This window comes from Uloborus diversus, chromosome 1, assembly GCF_026930045.1.
Source record: "Uloborus diversus isolate 005 chromosome 1, Udiv.v.3.1, whole genome shotgun sequence".
Lineage (NCBI taxonomy): Eukaryota > Metazoa > Arthropoda > Arachnida > Araneae > Uloboridae > Uloborus > Uloborus diversus.
Window position 1 is genome coordinate 151,495,355 of NC_072731.1, and position 21,473 is coordinate 151,516,827.

At 35.3% G+C, this 21,473-nt stretch overlaps 1 protein-coding gene across 1 annotated transcript; it reads right to left on the reverse strand.

The window, feature by feature from the left end:
• Positions 1-6,255: 6,255 nt before the first annotated feature.
• Positions 6,256-11,248, reverse strand: LOC129216290 (putative nuclease HARBI1). The gene is made up of 3 exons (XM_054850503.1): positions 10,778-11,248; positions 8,755-9,110; positions 6,256-6,562 (listed from the first exon to the last, which is right to left on the reverse strand). Exons 1-3 carry the CDS (start codon positions 11,186-11,188, stop codon positions 6,256-6,258), a joined length of 1,074 nt encoding a protein of 357 aa, XP_054706478.1. The 5' UTR covers positions 11,189-11,248.
• Between the last annotated feature and the right edge of the window lie 10,225 nt (positions 11,249-21,473).

Consider the following 21,473-nt stretch of genomic DNA (forward strand, 5'->3'; position numbering starts at 1 on the left):
GTGTGTTATTACCTCAGCAGAAGTCAAATTACTTAGCTTCGCTATTTCTGGAAAACGTGAATAATAATCAATAATGAGGAGATACCATGAATTTTTGTATTTGAAGAGGTCAAGACCTATCATTTTCCACGGTCTTCCTGGAAAAGGAGTTGGGATAAGTGGTTCTGTGATTCTTTTATACAAGCTGTACAATTTTTCACTTTTTCCTCGATTTCTTTACTGATATTTGGCCAATAAACTGAACATCTGGCCAGTGATCTGCATTTGGTAATTCCAAGATGACCTTCATGGATTTTGTCCAAAATTTCTCGTCGTAACGCTTCAGGGACGATTATTCGAGTTCCTCTCATAAGCAACCCGTTCTGAAGCGTGATTTTGCACCTAAAAGGCCAAAAAGGTCGGCAAGATGGGTCTACTTTATTTTTCTTTGGCCATCCTTCTAAGACATAAGTAGTTAACATTTTGCACATTGAATTTTTTCTTGTTCTAGCTTCAATTGCGAAAGTCTTTGTGGAACTATAGGAATAGTGTCCGTGATTTGTCTAACGAAAGCTTCCACTTTTTCCTCTAAATCAAAATTCGGACCCTCTTGTGGATGATGTGATCGGGATAAGGCATCAGCTGCTAATAAATTATTTCCTGGAGTATGAAAAACACTAAAGGAATACCTCATTAATCGCATTTTAAATCTTTGAAGACGAGGAGTAAGATCATCTAGAGATTTTCTCATCAATATAGGGACTAATGGCTTGTGATCAGTTTCCAGAAGGAATTTGGTACCTATCAGATAATTAGCGAACTTTTCACATGACCATGTAAGCGCCAGTGCTTCTTTTTCTATTAGGGCGTAACGTTGTTCCGTTGGTGTTAAAGTTCTAGATGCAGATGCAATTACCTTCATCGTGGAATCTTCCTGTTTCTGGCATAATGTAGCCCCTAGTCCAAAGGATGAAGCATCAGCTGTTATTGTAGACAGTTTGTTTGGGTCAAAAACTGAGTACAGGTTCAGATGATAGCACTTCTTTTAATTTTCGTAATGCACTTTCCTGAGGCGTATCCCAAATAAATTGATTTTTTGAAGATAACAATGAAATTAAGATTGCCATTAAATTTGAAAAATCGGGGATGAATCTTGCTAAGTAGTTAGCCATTCCTAGTAATTGTTTAAGCGCTGTCTTATTTGTAGGAGGTTTAAACCTTTGTATGGCTTCTATTTTATCCAAGTCTGGACAGGGGCGGATCTAGAGGGGGGCCATGGGGGCCATGGCCCCTCCCAAAGCCTTGTGGTTGTAGGAATTTTTTTAAGGGGAAAAAAAAGAAAAGAATATTATGAGAAGATAACAAAATTTAACACATGTATTTTATTGAAAAAGAAGTATAGGTCTTAATTTCGAGATAAATTATATCCCTGTCCTCAAAGCAAAACTTTTATTTCCAAAATTTTTCTCCATCTTTTACATCATTTCTTGATTCCAACTACAGACACTTGGACGATCTCTAAATGCTGCGTTTCTCAGAGTATACCTATTGTTCTTAAGACCAAAGAGAGCATAAATTTTATTTTTTATGGCTTTAATTTCGAAACTAGGAGGAGACCCAATTTTCCCACGCCCTTTCACAAATGATTTGATATTTAGCAAAAAATTGCATTTTAAGTCTTTTATTTGGAAAAATGTCTACGGAAACTAGCTTATCCAGTCCTTATCACTTAACTTGCTTTAAGGCAACTTAAATGAATTTTTTTGGGACTTCAATTACAAACGAGTTTTGATAGGACCCCCTCCCTCCCTAGTTCATATCATGATAAGAAAGGAGGTTTTTTGGAGGAGCTCACGAATCTTACATCCCTTTCTAAAATATGTATAAATGTAGTTAAAAATCGAATGTTTACAGCCTCGAAGGCAAAATATTTCCAGGAAGGAAGGATTCTAAGCACCTTCACACTTAATTTAATGTATGCAAACATTACCTAAAGGTGCATTTTTAGGCTGGACAGCTGAAGAGCTAGAAGAGCACCCCTCCTCTTCTAACTTCTCAATGTATAATGACAGAATATTTTGGTTTCTAAGCTTTATTTTCAAAAAATATTTTGGGGCCAGCGCCCGAAACCCGACCTTTCTCCGTACATCATTAAAAATGGACAAAATGCGTTTTTAGTTTCCGAATTTTCAAAAATTACTTGGACATTTAAACCTTGAAACTTTTTTGAGGGAGATTCCTAAATACACCCCCTCACTTAATGTGAGGGGGTGTACCTCACATTACACCCCTCACATTACAACCCCGAAAATTGAGTTTTTAAAACTTCATTTTAATAAAATTTCTGGTAGTTATCAGGGCCCAAATTCCCAGTAGGCAGAGTAGACAGCTACCTAGGGCGGCAAACTTTCTAGGGGAGGCAAATTTGCTATTATAAAGCACATTTTTTGAATTAAATTGTTATACTTGAAAGTAAAATATTAGCACTCTTTCATTTTCCACAGAGACAATTTTTTCTTGTAATTTAATAATGATTACTTTCACACATCTTATGAAATCAAATGTTTTTCAATCATTGTATTTGCAGAATAAAAATTTTTTTTTGGGAGAACACTGTGATGATTTCATCGGGGCGCCTCAGGATGTGAAGCGCCATCATTTCTTCATAAGTTTGACAGTTTGAATCTGGGGAACACTTTTTTAGATTTTTTTTAAGTCAAGGATATTTTGCTTCTTTTAGGGGGGGGGGAGGGACGGCAGATTTCAAATTTGCCTAGGAGTGGCATGGAGCTAAATTCGGTCGGAAAAGTTTGTTCAAAAATTTCGGATGGCCCCTCCCAAAACAATCGGCTGGATCCGCCACTGAGTCTGGACGTATGCCTTTTTCATCGATCACATGACCGAGAAATTTTATAGATCGTACAGAAAAACTGCATTTCTGTTTATTGAGAGTAATTCCCGTTTCTCTAAGACGTTTGAGTGTGGATCGTAAACGTTCGTCATGCTCGTTCTGATAGGATCCCCATATTAGGATGTCATCCAAGTTACATATTATGCCTGATAAACCTTCTAACGCTTGGGACATCCGACGCTGGAAATGTTCTGGTGCAGAAGAAATCCCGAATGGCAAACGTAAGAAACGGGATCTGCCGAAGGGAGTGATGAAAGTTGTGATATAAGATGACTCTTTATCCAAAGGTACTTGCCAGAATCCTGAATTGGCGTCTAGTTTCGAAAATATTTTTGCTCTGGCCAACAAGGATAAATTGTATTCTGTAGTCGGTAACGGATGCCATTCTCTCCTAATACTTCGATTAAGTACCGTCAGATCTACACAGATTCTCACATTTCCATCTTTTTTCCTCACCACTACGGCTGGTGAACACCAATCTGTAGGATTTTCTACTGGTTTTATCACTTTTAATGCTTGCATCCTATTTATTTCTTGTCGGTTTTTTTCTAGAAGCGGTATCGGTATTCTTCGTGAAGATGTTAGAGCGTAAGCTTTTGCATCACCATTTAATTCAATATGGTAATCTCCTTTTAATTGCCCCAGTCTTTCGAATAATTCAGGGAATTCTCGAACAGGATTAAAGCTCCCAAGGCTGTGCACTGCTTTTATGTTAGGACCAAGCCCAAAAACTTTGATTGCAGGTTTCCCCAATAAACAAGCTTGAAGATCTTTTATGACGTAAATATCCTCTATACTGCTATGTCCGTCATATTCGATGTTTTCCCTTAGTTTTCCCATTAATTTCAAAGGTGTATTGTCGGGACCAAAGATTGTCTTATCAGTTTTAATAAGATGTACTTTCTTCAGTATTTTTTGCACCACATCACTAGGCATTACAGAATAATTAGCACCGCTGTCAATTTTAAATTTGATAGATTTCCCCAATTTTTTAACAGGAACCACCCATTCATCACAATCTTCTTTATCAACCATTAAGCCTATAAAGCCAACTTCATTGTGAATTTCATTGATTTTCTTACTTGTAGAAGGACATAAACAAACCTTTTCCCAGTGTCCTTTTTTTCTGCATTTTCTACAGACAGACTCCTTTGCTGGACAGAATTTTCGGTCGTGTTTTTGTTTCCCACACCACTTACAATGCTCGGTTATTTTTGTTTTATCATAACTTTTATATGACCCCTTATTAACAGATGTTTTCGGGTTAGCAAAACGATTTCCTCGCTTCACCTTTTGCTTGCTGCATGAAATTGCTTGAACGGACAAATGTTCACCTGTTAATATTTCTTGCTGCTTTTTAACGGATTCGGATAAGCGAACTTTTTCTATCGCTTAAGCGTAAGTTCCGCATCCAGTTGGAGCCGCTCACTGAGGTTTTTATCACGGATTCCAACGACTATCCTGTCACGAAGCAGTTCATCATGTAACGGTCCGTATTCGCAATGTTCCGCAAGTGAATATAATGCTGTGATAAATTCGTTTACCGATTCTCCTTCTTTATGAATTCTTTGATTGAATTGCGCTTTTTCGAAAATTGTATTCTTCTTTACAATAAAGTGATCAGTAAACCTTTTTATAACAGTTTCATAATCCGTTTGTTCATCTGTTGACAGATTAAAGGAAGTGTATATGTCTTCAGCTTTATCGCCCATGAAGTAAATTAAAGCGTTTACTTGCTCATCATCCGACTGTTTATTTAGTCCGGAAGCACAACGAAATCGTTCAAAACGTTGTTTCCATTTCAACCACAGAGCTGGTGCAGAAAAAGAAAAGGTATCGGGCGGAGTCACTTGATATGCAGGCGCCACTTGTTCTTTCATCGGCGGTAACTCATTTCCAGTCTGCGATGTATCTGTCATCTTTATCTACTATGATTTTTAATACGTGAGAACCGTACGAGGAAGTAAGTAATGTTCTTTTACTCACTTGAAGTAAAGATGTTTAACAAATCCAACGCTACAGCTACAGTCATAAATCATGTTAAGTAGGGGAGAGCAATCATCGCAGTCATATCGAAACCAAAACTTTTTACCGCTGCCACCATGTAGTGTTCGCTTGTTGTGTTTGGAGGCGTAACGAGCGGATAGCGATGCAATAACGATAGACGCTGTTTGCATTAGCACGCAATACTTTAATTAACACATATAAAAAGCGGCCACAACACATTTATAAAGAACATATACATATCTGAAGCTTATATGCAACATTCTATGACGTCGCGCCTCTCGCGATGGTCACGTTGTTCACGTTCGAATAAATCTGCAACGGTCTACCTCTGACGTACACTTATGTACGCCACTGATTTTTATTTCTTGAAGCGGTGCAGTGCTGATTATTATGCGCACCGCATAAGTGATGTTTGGTATTCGGCAAGCAAAATAAAATGCATTTAAGTGTGGAACAATTGGTAAACATTTTTTTAAAAATATGATGCATGAAATTTATAGTACAGTTTTGTGGCGCTAAATTAATTTATCAGTTTTCTAGATAAAATCATTTGAATAAATTGTAAAGATATCTGAAGCAACTTGGATTTGGATTTGAATGTAAAGTAAATGCAAGATTCTTTATTATAACATGTTAAAATGATTATTAGATATCAAATATCAGGTGAAAATCAATTTTCAATTTATACTAGACTATATACATAGAAAAAATTAAACTTGACTGATTTGCTTTTAAAATAAATTTATTTATTTTCAACTAATGATAGTGATGTTGAATGCAAAAAAATTTAGGATGTTACAGTTAAACCTGTAAAGTTGACTGCTTTTGTTAAGCATCAAATTAGTTCTATATGATATATTTATCACTAATTAGAGCATTAAAGTACTGCACCCCGAGTGGTCAATTGACACTGGCTCAACCGTATATGGAAATATTCTTTTATTTCACAGAAGACATGAAATAGAAAAAATATCTTCTAATTTAAATTTGCATAAAATAAGAATACATTACAGTTGAGGTTATTCTTCCCTGATACAGAACTTTTGAGGAAATTGTCTCATTCCTATCAAATTGTTTCATTTTTTGATTACAGCAACTGCGTTCAAACTGAACCGATTAAAAATATTAACACATGTAGGGAATTTAATCCTTTTCTTAAAGATGAATTTGCTGTAACAAACTTGAGCCGAAATATATTTTGAATTATGAAATCTAGGAAAAAGTATTTTTTGACTTGACTTCAATTTTTTTTTAAATTCAGTTATCTTCAATATTAGTCTGTTTTGGGAGAAATGCAATCTCCCTTGATGTAAGTACAAAACATATTAAACAAGGAGAAAATATGCAAAATAATTTATTCATGAAAAGTAGCTTGCTACAATTCTATTACGTTTGGTAATACCACCTATTTGAGGGGGATAAACAGTGCTATTACTGTCATCGTCTTCAGATTCATCTTCATCTTCGTCTTCAGAGGAGTCCTCATTTTCATAATAGTCCTGTTCGAACAGAGCAATATTGTGAAGCACAGCTGTTGCAACAATAATTGTTTGTGCATTTTCTAAGTCGCACCGAAGAGCCGTGGTAAGGCAAGGGAACCTTTTTTTCCATACTCCATACTGTCTTTCGACAACGTTGCGAGCAGCTATAAGTGCTTCATTGTATCTGTTGAAAGACAAAACATTAATATTAATTTAGAAAAAGACTACACTAAACTGCGGAGTCCCCCTTACTTAGCACTACATCTGGTTAAACCTGCTAAATGGCGCCCTGAGGACAGCTGTTTATTTTTCCTTTCCTTTTTTTGACCAGATCAGTAGTTAACTACCCCAGAGGTAGGGAGTGTTAAGTGCAGTATAACGTTACAAAAGTTGGGTCACATCCCATATTTAAAAATTGCTCGCCGGGACCGCATACTACAAAATTTGTCCTCCCTTTTTAAAAGCATTCGAAAACACCTCGTTGAGTCAATTTTAAAGTTTGAAATTTCTTTAAAATGGCATTTAAAAGCAAAAAAATTTTTTTTTTTGGAATGAGGACAAGAATAAATTTGTGACTGTGACAAATGCAACATGCTCCTGTCACCATTTGCATGACAGAGGATCTTTTGCGGACTAACATTGAACACAGGACCTTCCTATTGGAATTCAATCAGGAACAAAGAGAGAAATAAAGCCCCCATCTAACAATGCATAAATATTTTAAATGTATAGATACAACTAGTTAATCAACTCTTCCTCCAATTTGAAGGAGGGGAGGAAGTTTTAAATAACCGTTCACATTTATTGAGTATGAGCATTACTTGAATAAAGTGGTCGTAGCTTGTATGAGTTACATTTGTTCTAAAGAGTTTTCATTCTAAAAAGCGACTGATCCAATAAAGCAGCTAATTAAAGCTGGATTTTATTCTGTTTGACAATTTGATTCATTAAAGCGGCCATTAAATTAAATTACTCGGCGTCCACTGTATTAGACAGCTTAACAAGAATAAACATTCATTAGTTACAACTAAGGAGTCGAAGTCGGACTGATTTTTCGGGAGCTGGTGATTTTCCCTCTAAGTCCAAAACGCTGCCAGTGCCTGAAGAGTCTGAATCAGACTGATTTTGCTATAATTAATTGTTGAGATAAAATCCATTATTATTTAGAATTTATTAATGTTTTAATTGCAAAAAAAGGACGATAATGCACAGTTACATAACACATAATTTATTATTTGAAATGCAATTGCCAAATGTTTAATTATGTTATTAATAGAAAATTAACTTCACTAGCAGAAAAAAGAAACAACTGTCTACAATGAAAGCTTAGAAGCACAGAATTGTTGCTGAAGTGCTACTAATTATAATCAGAAGTGAGAAAAAGTATTCCTTTCCTTTTTTTTCTGAATGCAACACTAAAATATCATTTAAGAACATTGAGATTCAGGATGCATGATTTTTAAAATAAAGTGAAAAAATAAATCTGTAAAGTATTACACTAGTCCAAAATGCTAAACGTGATTTTACTGAAGCGCAGCCGTATTTCAAACAAATAAACTATCCGGATGGAAATTGAAAGTACAGTGAAGAACCATTTATACGTTTCTGAAGGGATTGTATGAAAAAAGCATACAAATGAAAAAAACGTATAATAAAAGCGTGCAAATGAAAAAAAATGTATAATAGGTATACGTTAATATGCATTAAACTCTGCAGGGACCAATTAAAAAACGCATAATTGATAAAAACATATAAAAGAAAAATGTCTAAACGGTGCTTCACTGTATTCATAATTCATAACGGCCTTTGCATGTGCAATATAACTGGGTTTATCCGGACTAACTTAAACCAAATGCAATCAGAGAAAAATGAATATCCAAATGATCAGCAAAAAAGTTCATTTATGAGCAGACTTGTCTTTCATTAAAGCAAAAAAAAAAAAAACGTTTTGATGCACAAAACTTCAAAGTACCTATTTCTCGCAAATACTTTATCATTTGTAGTTCAGCTGAAGTGATCTCGATCTGACACATCATATTTTTTGTAACTCAGAACTGTACATTCTATGCAGGAGTTGTATGTTTAATCAAAACAAAACCCAAATATTTGGCTTATTTATAGTTCTGTTCTTGCAATCATAATTTTAAATTATTTTTTAAGCAAGTATATGTTTTTTAACTCTAGAAATTTGATTTGGTATTACTGAAAACAAAAAACACTACAATAGAATTGTTAATATTATTTAAAGCCAATTCTTCAGGGAATTTGAACCATTGCCTTAATTTTGCGCAATGAAATAAAGCACAAAGTTATGTAATCAACATCATATTAGCAGTTCATAAGGAAGAAAGGTAATTAGCAAGAGTATAACCATACCTTTGTTGGGGATCGGTGGAAGGCTTTGCAAATGCAGTCATTAGATATTCCCTTAATGGATAGCCAGCATCTCCCACAACATGATAGTTAGCAGGAACTTGTGTCTCCAGGTGTGCTCTTAAGTATGAATTATTAAATATGCTGCTATCATGGGTGCTGCCTGGCCAACGAACAACAATGTTTCTTATTAACAGGTCAGCATCACTCAGTGTTTGAACATTTAGAGCGAAATGTCCTTTTCGACTTCTATAAGTCTCTGGATATGATCCTCCGGGGCTGTTTATCTTTATGAGTGTACAATCTAATGCGCCATACACAGATGGAAAACCGTACTTTGAGTAAAACTTTTGGCTAATCTGTAAAAAAAGAAGTCATAACACAGAATTAGTGATAGTCTACATTTCATACACAGCAAAAATATATTTTCTTATTAGCTTGTCCTAGATAGAGTAATATTGAATGAGTATACCAGTCCAGCCGTTCAATTTCAAAATTGTTGAGAAAGGGGGAGGGGCAAAGGGCTATGCAAATTACAGCCTCTCTATGCCATTTGCAGCAAAAAACAACCAAAAATACACATATCTTAATGTAAATACTCCCTTCTTCCTTTCTGGGGTGTCTCAGAAATATTGTCTTTCCATGAGTGGAGCAGTAGAAATCTATAGTGGAAATTTTTCTTTTATTGTAAAAGCTTTTTTTGCTCATTGCTCCTAATTTTTAGAACTACTCGACATTAATCAAACAGGCAAAATACTGAGTATCTATAGAGCACTTGGTGCCGCAGAACTAATATAATAACATACTTTTGCAGGGATTTTATTAACATACACCTGAATATATTACAGTAGGCACCGCTTAATGTGATCACTTTGAGACAAATATAATTTGATAACAATAACCAAAAAGAATCCAGAAGACACAAAATGATTTTTTTCCAATTAAGGTGCATTTATTTTGGCAACCTCAAATTAAAATCAAAATGACTCAAAAGAACGCAGTTTTAAATTATAAATTATTAAATTAACAGAATGGAAATATCTGAATTATAAAAAGTTAAAGCTAAATTATGCAATTTTTTAATCACATAGTAATAGGTGAAGTAAAATATGACAGTTTTCCCTGACATTCGTAAACCAGTTTTAAAGACCATTCAGCTTATCTCTCTTTTCCAGCATGGTTTTGCTTGTTATTTAAATTTTAATTTAACTTCGCTTTGTTTTCAATCTCGACACAAATCTTTAACAGTTTACAAAGTAATGGCAACAATGGAGGTCCTACATCAATGCCTGCAACATGTCCAGTGACTGAATTTTTTGAGGTGCAAAAGAAAGTTTTCTTAGGGGGAGTCTGTGGTCACTGTTGGGCGAACTTTCTGTAGCTTCATTCCTAGAAAAATTTTGAACTGCCATTGAAAACCACAAAATGCTACGCCAAAAATTAGTCTCGTCAGGGTTTGCCTATGTATTTCTGTTAATTGAGGAACAAAAATGGAGAAAAAATTGAAAGTTTATGAAAAAGTGATAACAATAAACGAAGACGCTGATTACAATACCCGATTTTTTTAACATGCGTTAACATACAAGTGTTCCGGGACTTTGTGATTCCGATAACATTAAGCGAATGATAACATTAACCGTGATCACATTAAGCGGCGCCTACTGTATAGCCATGTTAGACACTTATACCGAAGTGTCTTGACTGCACGACAGGGAGACTGTTCCCTGGGCAGAGGCCAGCAATGAAACTAAAAATAAAATTGCAACAACTTACTCACATGCTTTTTTTTTTGGTAGGTTTTTCAGCTGCTATGAAGTGTTTTTTTTTTATATTTTTTTTAAATGTTAATGCCTACATTCCCAAACAGCAGAGAAAATTGTTTCATCCGTAACATTATATCGTTGTTGAGGTTAGTACCAAAGTCAATCAAAATTTGATGATTCACTACAATTTTAACTAAAAGAACAGTTTTGTAAACATTATGTTGCATGTTAACAAAAATTACATAAATTTGGGGAACACTCACCTCCATTCTTTCATCTTCCGTCTGTGGGAGATATATGTAGTTTGGCCTCAATTGAGCAAGACACTTGGCGACTTCGTTGATAGATCTGCAGGAAGACGGCTGGCACATACCTTGCAAATCACCAATCTCCACTTGAAACGTACCGCATGCGAAAAATCTGAGCGCAGCGAGCACTTTTTCAGTTTTCGTTAAAGCGTTATTCCTATGCGTTGTGTCCTCCATTAGGGGGCTGACCAAGTCTATAATTTTTCCCGTTGTGCTTTTGTTGAACCTATATCTTTCATGGAAGTCTATTTCGTCTAAATCATCTAAATCAGAGTTTCTTTCGCGGATCCATGGCAAACGTCTTTCAATATTTTCTAACATTTGCAAGTCGGCGAGCTCAAAATAATCAAGTCGACTGGCGTCCATGTTGTTTATGTACTGAGGAATGATGGGAAGGAAATCTAGTCATAAACCGTCGATGTCCCGGTCACAAGCCGAGCTCTGGAAGTGGGCGTTCTGTGACCGAGTTTAACTTAGTTTAACGCCAAACCGGGATGGAGAATAGGGTAGTTTTTCAACTTCGAGGTTTAAGCCTTGGTCCGAGTTTTAACCGGAGTGGAGAATACCGGTGTAGTTGATTTTCGCGTTTGATAATTTTTTCTTTTCGCTTTTCGATCTTATTTATTTATTTATCTTTTTTATCTTTATTTCCTTTTTGTTATTGTTGTAAAACAGAAAGGGAATTTATTTTTTAAAGCAATAACGGTTTTACTGCATATTTACTTAAAATATTATTTTTTTTAAGATATAAATTTGACGTTCTAAAAGATATGATTATTTTATTCGAAAAATGGGAGAGGAGAGGAAGTATCAAGATTAGTTTTTTCAAGTTATTTACCAAAATATGTTTTATATTAGCTGTTTAAGGGAAACATTTTATGGGGGAAAATAGGTTTTAAGTTTCTGTAAAATAAAACGGTATACGAAAAAAGAATGGAAAAAAAGTACGAATTTTTTTGTTAAGAAATAATTTAATTCCTTTGTGCCGAGAAATAAACGTTCGGATAAATCTGCAACGGTCTACCACAGACGTCACAGCTACGTTGCCTTCTGGTGTCATCGGAATGGGTGGAGCTACGTTTTCTTCAGCCGGTCTGAAATAGGCGGATTTAAGTTGTTTATTCTCGCTATTTTTTTACTCATTCTTTTCCTCCTTTTGTTTCATACTTTTGTAATTTTAATGATACGACAATGATATGACACCTATTATTTCCACAGGAAATAAGAGATGTGCACATGGGTGCCGGCAAGGAGGGGGGGGTGCAAGGAGGATTTCTTATACCTCACGACTTTTGAAAAAAATATCAAAAATCAATTTTCAAAAGACATTTTTTAAAATTAACTTTTTTACTAGTTATTTATTAGTAATTTAAACATAAATCACTAGGTTTTCTTTTATATTTAGGTGTTTATATTATTTTTAGGAACTTCTTCATCCTTGACTTATAAAAACTAAATTGGATTAGTTAAACGTATTGATAAATTACAAAATATCTTAATGAACTGCAAAATACATCAGGATTAGTATTATTCCATCGCTTATGTTTACCTGAATTGGCAAGAAGGTGTCCCCCCCCCCCCGTCGACTTTAAAAAATAAAATTGCAATAATTAAGAAAAAACTTTTTAATACTTTAAAAATATTTTTAAGTATGTTTTTAATGATTATTAATACTAAATAAGAAAGAAAGTAAAAATAACTGCATTTTAAGCAAAGGGCAAATACAATACAGCAGAAATACTGTGGCCAGGAAAATGTAACTTTTGAACTGAATAATTGAATAGAATTAAATGAATAAATAATTATTCACATAGTTTTTTAAAAATTGGAAAATCAATAAATAAATAAATAAATAAAAATTAATTTTAATTTTGACTATGTCTTTCGCAATCACGAGTTTGTGTGTGTGTGTGTGTGTATGTAGGCGTGTGCGTGTAAGTCTATCTGCAGGCAGGGACGTGCCAACGTTTTGGCAAGTGGGGGGGGGGGTCAAACAAAAAAAATAACCGATTTAGCACAAATTTTTTATTCTCCATTTTCTTCTAGTAAACATAGAATTGAAATATATTTACAAGCCAAACACATTTTTTCTTTCGGCGGTTCTGCAGACAAATTCCTTCATAATGGAATCCAAATCAAGTCTGGCGGTACGAGATTCGTGGATATTTAGCAGGAGAAGCTGAGTCAAACGTTTTTGTGACATTGTTGACCTCATGTAAGTTTTAACTCGCCGAAGAGAACTAAACGACCTTTCAGCCGATGCTGCTGAAGCAGGAACTGTGCGAATCAGCTCAACTAGCTTAAATACTTCACTGAGTAGCTCTCTAACAGTTCTTGATTCTCCTACCAATTTCTCACAGACATCGAAGGAAGATAATTGTCCCTTTGTTATTGTGGGTACCATAATCAATTGCGCCTCTAATTTTTCAATATCAAAGTCACTTGCGTGAATACCCAATTTATTTTGCAACTGACTTCCTCTTGCTTCACTTGTCAGCACTTCTTCTAAATTAACAAGATTGACTATCCGCCGTTTGGTGGAACCGCCTTTTAATTTCATTTATGACTATATCCATTACTTCAAAAAAGTATCGTCTGAGTTTAACAGTTTCTGTTACATTAGCATCAGATGAATTGTCGGAAATGCTGGAGTGCTCGTATCAACGTGGAACTTTTCCTTTTCGTGATGCCACTGGTAGCTCCAAGCCCAAGAGTTCCGCTGTTTCTTTAGTTTCTGTCGAGAGACATTCAAAGTTTTCGTCTGTTCGCATACCGGAAATCGTGTCCGACAGAAGTTGTGCACATTTATTTGCATTAGTAACAGTATAGCCTGGTTTCTGTAGTACTTTAGCAAACTGTTCACAAGGAGCAAAAATTTTACAGGCTACCTTCAACGCGAACAGAGTCTTCGCTTTTTTCATCTGTTTTTTATATCCTCTTAAAACTGCTCTTCTGTCATCTGAAAGTGTATTTCCATCCTCTAAAATTGCCTTTACTGTCTGCAGCACCCTTTCGTAGTTAGCAACAAAAAGGTTCAACGCAGTGACGCGAATGCACCATCTTGTTGGGCAAAGGGGTATGAGGTTGGACACTTCTTTTACTTCACTGTCCTGCTCACATGGAGTGAGAACAATGTCCAAGTATGTTTTTTTTCTTTTTGCTGACGATAGAATGATTTTCGAAACATCTTTCACCAATGCCATGACTTCACAAATTAAAGTGCAAGACCGGGCTGCTTCTTGTAGACATAAGTCCAAGGAATGATTGCTACAGTGAACAAATAATGATTTCGGTTGAACTTCCCGAATCAGTTTCTCAACACCATTCATATGACCACTCATGTTTTTAGCTCCATCAAAGCAGTGCCCTCTTACTCTTTCAAACCCAAGACCAAGTCTTATCATCACATCTTCAATTGCATGAAATAAAGTATTGGCTTTTGTATCGTTTGGCGAGTACATCCCTAAAAAATCTTCTCTCACCTCAAATGTGACGGGATTCATCCATCTAAGACACAAACTGAATTGCTCATTTCCTCCAATATCTGTTGTACCATCTGCTACTATACCCAAATAAGTACTTTGTTTTATATCACTTACTAACTGTCGCTGAACGCAGTGAGCCATTATTTCTAGTATTTCATTTTGTATTTTTCCATCCAGCCAGTTATTTCGAGTTTGGAGCCAGCTTTGAAGAAAAGGAACGTCTTCACTCCTTGCTTCTAAAAGTCGAAGCAAATTACCACTATCACTTTTCCACCCTCGAAGAGCTTGCCCAGTACGAGCTAAGTAGCGAATGGAACTTATTATAGTACGTAAAGCCCTTTTTGCATCTTTTTGCTGATTTTGGCTCTGCTGGCTTATTAAGTTTACAACAGGTATGCCCTTTTCTCTCTGGATTAAGAAAAATGCTGACTGGCAGTGAAGATCACTTTTCTCATGAACTTTGAATTTTTCAGGTCCTTTTTTCCAATTCCTGATACCGATCTGTACGAAGGCTTGTTCAGATCCTTTCGGACATTTCAAGCCTTTGCTAACTGCTTCAATGCACTGAAAACAGAGAGCACGGTCATTTTCTTTATTATAATGCAACCATTTAAAGGTTGAAAACCATGAATGTTTGAAATTCCGTCCAATATCGTCACGAGGAAACTCATAGTCAACAGAAGGTTGACACTTAAGTAAAGGTTGAACAACTAAAGATGACTCTGCCTTCAGTGCATCTGAGGATTTTTCTTGTGAGTTTGTCACATTTTCAGGTTCATTGGGAACTTCACATTCTAGTCGCCCTGGCAACGGAGGGTTATCTTTGCTTGCTTTAGAAGGCTGCCCTCTCAGCCACGAATCAATTGAATTGGGCTTGCGCTGTGACATCTGCAAACAGAAACAATTCTTTCAAAATCAGTTCGATTTACAAAAATAAAACTTTGCTCCTGGGACGAACGCTCCGCTCACCCCTCCTTCAAAAGGCCCGGTTTCGGGGGAATGCCTCAGAATTTTTTTGACATTAATATCCCATAAACGAAATTTTAGATTACCTTCAATGGGGCTGGGGGCGGGATGCATTTTGTAACACTTATGATTATTCACGAAAAAAACGTTCTTTTTTTTCTACGAATTCTTTGTTTCTTCTATGCTTAAAAAAAAAAATATGAACAACGTTTCAGGGGAGAGGCATGGGCCCTCACGAGCAAAATTTTAAGGGGTTTTCAAATATTCCCCCCCCCCTTTCGCAGGATATTTTCCCTATAGAAAGCAATATCAATGCAGATTATATTTATTAAAAGTTGATCTTTTTAATAACTTATTCATTAACGGCTGAAGTTGCAATGTTTATATTTTTGCTGAAAAAACAGTTCTAAAATCAAGGAAGTACTAATTCCTTAAGAGGGCTTGAGCCCCTACTTGCCCCCTCCATATGAGTGCCCAGAAGGGCTTGAGACCTACTCCTCCCCCCCATATGGGTGCCAATGTGGGGTTGTACCCAGGGCCGATCCTAGGGTGTCGGCCGCCCGTGTGCAAAGACCTAATGTGCCGCCCCTCAAGAGTTATTTGCATATTTTGACTAATCTTTAACATCCATATAAATCTTTCTTCAAATTTCTATACCAAGTTCTATTTAAAAAAAAAGAAAGAAAGAAAGAAAACAGAAGAATGATGAACTTATAAGAAGGAAGAAAAGTTTTATAGTAGGATACTCCTTAGGTGCAATTTATATGTTTGAAGAAAGTAATAGATGCCAAAATTTACTAGTCATAAAAACGCATTTTATAGCCTGTCTTCAGTGACATTAGAGGAAGGACGGAGGAGGGGGGATTGCTCCGAGAAGATTATCGAAATTGGCGTATGAAAAATAGTTTTAGTTCATCTTTGGTTGTGTTCGGTATATTCAATGTGCATGGAGAAATTTTCGAAATTGATATCAAATATCGCAATTTTAGGAACTTTTTCTAGACTTCTGGGGAAAGTAATGTCGGAGCACTTTCCTAAAATTCTTTCAAAATTGAAATCAACTTGAAGCTATTTTTGGTGAATGTAGCTTAGGAAGGATCGCGCTCTTCCCGAAAATTTTCCGAAACTAAAGTTTTAAATCCGCAATTTTGGGTCACCTTCGTTGACGTTGCTAGAGGGAGGGAGATTCAATCGTCTCCCATCGAAAGTTTTCGAAATTGAAGTATAAAACGCAAATTTAGGCTGTCTTTGCTTACGGTAGAGGGGATCTGGCGGCCTTCCTCCGGGTGTTTCTCGGCACTATTATTTCAAAAACCCATTTTTAACTATATTTAAAAACGATAGGGGTAACGTGAAAATGTTCTGAACCGAAATATTTTTCGGAACTAAAATTCATTATATGGGAAGGAAGGGTTTTGGAGCTCCCAAGCGGATATTTCTAAAAGAGCAATTATATGTTATCCTTGGTGACGTTAACGAAATTGCGAAGCTTCGGTGGATCTTTCGGATATTTTTCGATATTGATATCTAAAAAATACAACTATTGACTTTTATCCACCTCACCTTGACCATTGATGGGTATGCCCTAGCGCGGTAAAAAGTTACATAAGCCAAGCAGTTCTACTCCGGAATTTTTTAGAAATTGAAGTCGCAAAAACGTATTTTAGGCATTGTTTGATAACGATGGGACTAAAAGCGAGCGGGGGTCCTGTGGAAGTAATAGGTGTCATATCAATGTCGTATCATTAAAATTACAAAAGTACGAAACAAAAGGAGGAAAAGAATGAGTAAAAAAAATAGCGAGAATAAACAAACCGCTTATTTCAGACCGACTGAAGAAAACGTAGCTCCACCCATTCCGACGACACCAGAAGGCAACGTAGCTGTGACGTCAGTGGTAGACCGTTGCAGATTTATCCGAACGTCTGTTGTTCGATTAGCTGTCTCTCTCTCTGTCCAAACACGGTTACCGTTAAAGTCCTTTATTACACAACGACCACGCCAGATACCCAATAATCGAAATATCCGCCTATATTTCTCTGCATACTTGGATGATCTTCATACATTGTTAAATTTGTTCTTTCCGCCAAAGATAAAAATCTTCCACTGCACTGATCTTTTGTGTGCACTGATCTTTTTCCCCCTTATTTTCAGTTTTAATCATACCTTTTGATACATTTTAAGGTGCAGGCAATTTGAAATGTCAGCGAAACTGGAGGCAAACCATTTTTTAGTAACTATTTGACCTCTGCCTGTGTTGACCGTTAACTTGAATCTACATCAACGTGAGCGAACGGCCGTGGTAGCCCGATCGGTAGAGTATCGGATTCGGGGCCGGAGGGTCCTGAGTTCGAACCTCGATGGTTGCAGACCCACCGTCGTCATTAAAGGGGACTGGGCGACTTTAAATATTCTCGTGATCTCAATGTCCTCCAAGTGAAACGATACCTCTGGGGGTGCTAGCACCAGGTAGCTATTAGCTTCTGGACTAATTCTAAATTCTCATTAACTGTTCGATCCGGTGATGGTGCTGCCATCTATCGGTAGATAAAATAGCGGAGGCAAAGCACTTAGTATGCAGTCCTCGACATAAATACAGTTGTAGTCAGTTATGACTCGGAATCGGAATCGGATAATAGTTTCAGTGTCTCCAACTCTTATTGAAGCAAATTATTGTAGTTTCTTTTGACAAGGCCGTCGCGAGTAGTAAATTTTTAGAGACTAATTCGCAACTCCAACGAACTATAGGGGGCATTGAAGTCACTGTCTAATGGCGGACTTAAAAACTAAAACAAACGCACATGGTAACGAAGAAAATGCTAAAAATGTTGTAATTTTTGTTCGTACGTATGATTTTTTCGCTTTATTCTTTTTAAATTAATTTTCAAAGTCTTGTGGATATTCTGGCCCACGTAGAAAGAAATGAGAATTCAAGAAGCATTACTAAACGTCAAAGATTAATGCAAACTACGTAGTTCGTATTTCTAAGCAGCTATTTCCACGATGTTGAATTCGATATTTATCAATTCTTGATAAAAATAAATAATAATTGTGGCCTGACAAGAACAACAATTAATGATAGAAAATACAATACGACATTACAAATTATTATCGAAAGAAGATGATACTTCTTTGCCTTGCTTGGCTAGCGCTTATTGTTTTGCATTTGTTGCTGAGTTATTTCTCTCGATTTCCCGAATCGGTTAATTTAAAATTTTTCTGTTTCGATTTTTCTAATTTCTGAGTTACGATTTAATTATGTCAAGTTATGCAAATCATCTACAGAATTCTTACGGATATATGGTGGTAGTTTTCTTTTCAGTTGATTGACCATTATTTCTTTTTACTTATCGAATTCTGTAATCTTACTACCATTTTATTCCACTCATGATAAAAATTAAAAATAGTTTAACTAAAAACGCGAAATCTCGCCAAGGCTACTTTGCTCGCACAATACTAAAACTATAACCCTAAACAAATTTGGCGAAACCTTTCAGCTGAGAATAAAAGGAATAAATAAGTAAATTCTTTCTCGGTGAAACATTTTTCATTTTGTTTTACGATAATATATTCAAGAAAATATTTTGCATACCGTCCATTCCAACTAAATGCTGCTGTAAAAGATGGTTAGTTAAATTAATTTAAGATTAAAAAAACTCATATTCTTACAAATTCATACAAAACAATAAAATTTTTTACCTTGTATAACGTTATCCAAGTTTGTTAATCCAGTTTTCGCTTTCACCATTTTCAATCAACCCATATTTTAGAAGGAAATAAGGAAAACTAACATTATTTTGAGAAGCTCGAGAATACTACTAAGAGACGAATTAATTTCTGTAGCTGAAAGCAAACTTAGTGCCGCCATTCACGAGCGAGCCGAATGGAGAAAAGCCATTAGGAGTCAATCCATTTGGAATGGGATAAAATTGTGACCGCATTCACGACACGACCGCGCCAATGTTTGTTTACAATTTGAAAATCGTTATTCAGGCATCTGTTTTTGTAATTATTTGGATATCATTGGTGAAATAACGTCAATTTAATGATAGCTAGTCCTCAAATAGGTTTGTATACGTTTATCTCCTGACTTTAGCAGACAAATTTGTTCATTTATTTGTGTGAACGAGTCTTGATTTTTTATCTCCTATAAAGCCGATTCGTCCTTTAAATACTAATAAAAAATACACTAATATGAGGAGAAGCATTTATGTTTACTTGCATTTTAAGATTCCTCGCTGCAAACCTAGATTAGATTACCTTTTACTGAAATTCGCTAATCGTTCGCCAGAACGGTTAACGTTTCTCGAAACTTGCTATGCAAAACTGCCTTGTTTAACAGTCATTTGAAGGTAGAAAAATCTTATATTGCCGATTTTACAATAATTTATTTCATAGTTTTATAACAACCAACAATTATCATTAAGTGAGAAGCATTTTCTAAGTTCTTATCGTGTGAGCCTAACTTCATAAAAAAATTCATCTCTTTCTTTTATTATCCATTTGAAAAACCTGACACATATGTACATATATATTTACAATCACTCAAAAAAGCAAACAGCTTGTCACATTTGCTTTAATGCTGTAAAATATAAGTTGTTAATATTGAGTTACTCGACTAAAGTAAAAGTTTTTACTTCATTAAGTAATTATGATTTTTATTTCGTATTTTTAAAAATTCAAAAAGATAGATTAACCTTTCAAACTCTGACAACTTATTTCACAAATCGCAAAGGTTTAAATTGTTTAAAAAGCTTTATTCTTGTAAACAAACTGAAAATGCAGGCTTTCTTGATTAAACCAGGTGTGCGCTCATTAATTTACAGCTACACGAATAAGAATGAATTCGGTTCAAGTTCAGGGGTTTGTTCTTCTCATTACTGTGAAAGGATTTATTTTCCTAAGCTGCAAATTTTTGTGGAAATGACGACGTGGGTGATTTCTTGAGATGAAAATGTTGCAAATTTATGTGAACAGAGCCTAAAGTCAACAAAGATATTTTGCCTTCCCGTCTGCAGCAGTATTATGTTTTTAAGGACAATATTGTTCTCTGTGTGTATGTAACTTTAAATATACATAACACGTTTATAGTAAGTGACATAAAGGGAATTCGTCCCAATGGTCATACGAGGGTGATTGCCTGTTAATGTAAATTTGACTTTCGCTTTTGTTGGCTTTTAGGATATATCCCTCAGTAGTGGAAGTAAAAAAAAGAAGAACGGTTTGTATAATTTTTGCATTGCAATAATTCCTTTGCTTTTATCATGTACTTTCATACTACTTTTATATTTAATGTTTTGAAATGTTGAAGTTATGCAATTTTAATTTCCAGGAAAACAGTTTTTCTTCGTTTAATGATTTCTGCACATAAAATTATCTTTTATAATTTTATGTTTCCTTTAGTTTGTGGTAGGACTCTGATCACTTGTGATTGAAAACAGGATATTTACAAAAACTATTTTTATTCAATGCCAATTTTGGTTTTAATTTTTAAAAAAAATTAATTTAGTGTATGTACTTCATTATTTTTGTTTATGAAATTGTTTCATTTATTATGATCAGGAGGGGATGGGGAATTGTCATAAAATCCTGCTTTTCAACTCATGTAGATAATAAATATTTAAGACTTTCTTTAAAAACTTCACATATGTTTTGTTGTTTTGAAACATTGCATTAAGAACACATTCCATTAAGTTTTTGGAAGAAAAAAAATATTTTATTCTTTTTCTTTTTCATACGTAGTTATGACCACTTTACGCTAAGAAGTGGTACATTGGGCAAGGTGGTCATGTTAAACAATAGATGTACGACTATTTTAAAGATCAATAAAAGTGAAAACACTCGACACTGCTAGTCCTTTGAAAGGAATCAATTTCATTTAATTAAATGATACATTTTTAATGCTCTATAGTCAAAAGTTGGCCCATTAAGGATTTATAGGTAGCTCATGCACCAAAATAGATACAGGAAGGGATGGTTAGGGGGAACTCTTCTATCATCAACTTTTAATAAAAATTAGGCTACGTTGGATTTTAACGTGATAATTACTTAAATGACCTCATACATTTGGGACATGATCTCAGAAATCGAGGCAGATGGCCGCAGTAGAGACTTCTTCCCTCCATTTCACAATTTGCATGAAATTACATGAGAAAAATATTAAACATATTTAGGTCGGATTTTTTTTCAGTAAACATGAT

Coding starts and splice junctions, on each gene's coding strand:
- LOC129216290 (XM_054850503.1), bottom strand. CDS start 11,188: ATGGACGCCAGTCGACTTGATTATTTTGAGCTCGCCGACTTGCAAATG. Junction 9,111..10,777: donor CGGAAGATGAAAGAATGGAG/GTGAGTGTTCCC, acceptor CTTTTTTTACAG/ATTAGCCAAAAGTTTTACTC. Junction 6,563..8,754: donor TCCACCGATCCCCAACAAAG/GTATGGTTATAC, acceptor GTCTTTCAACAG/ATACAATGAAGCACTTATAG.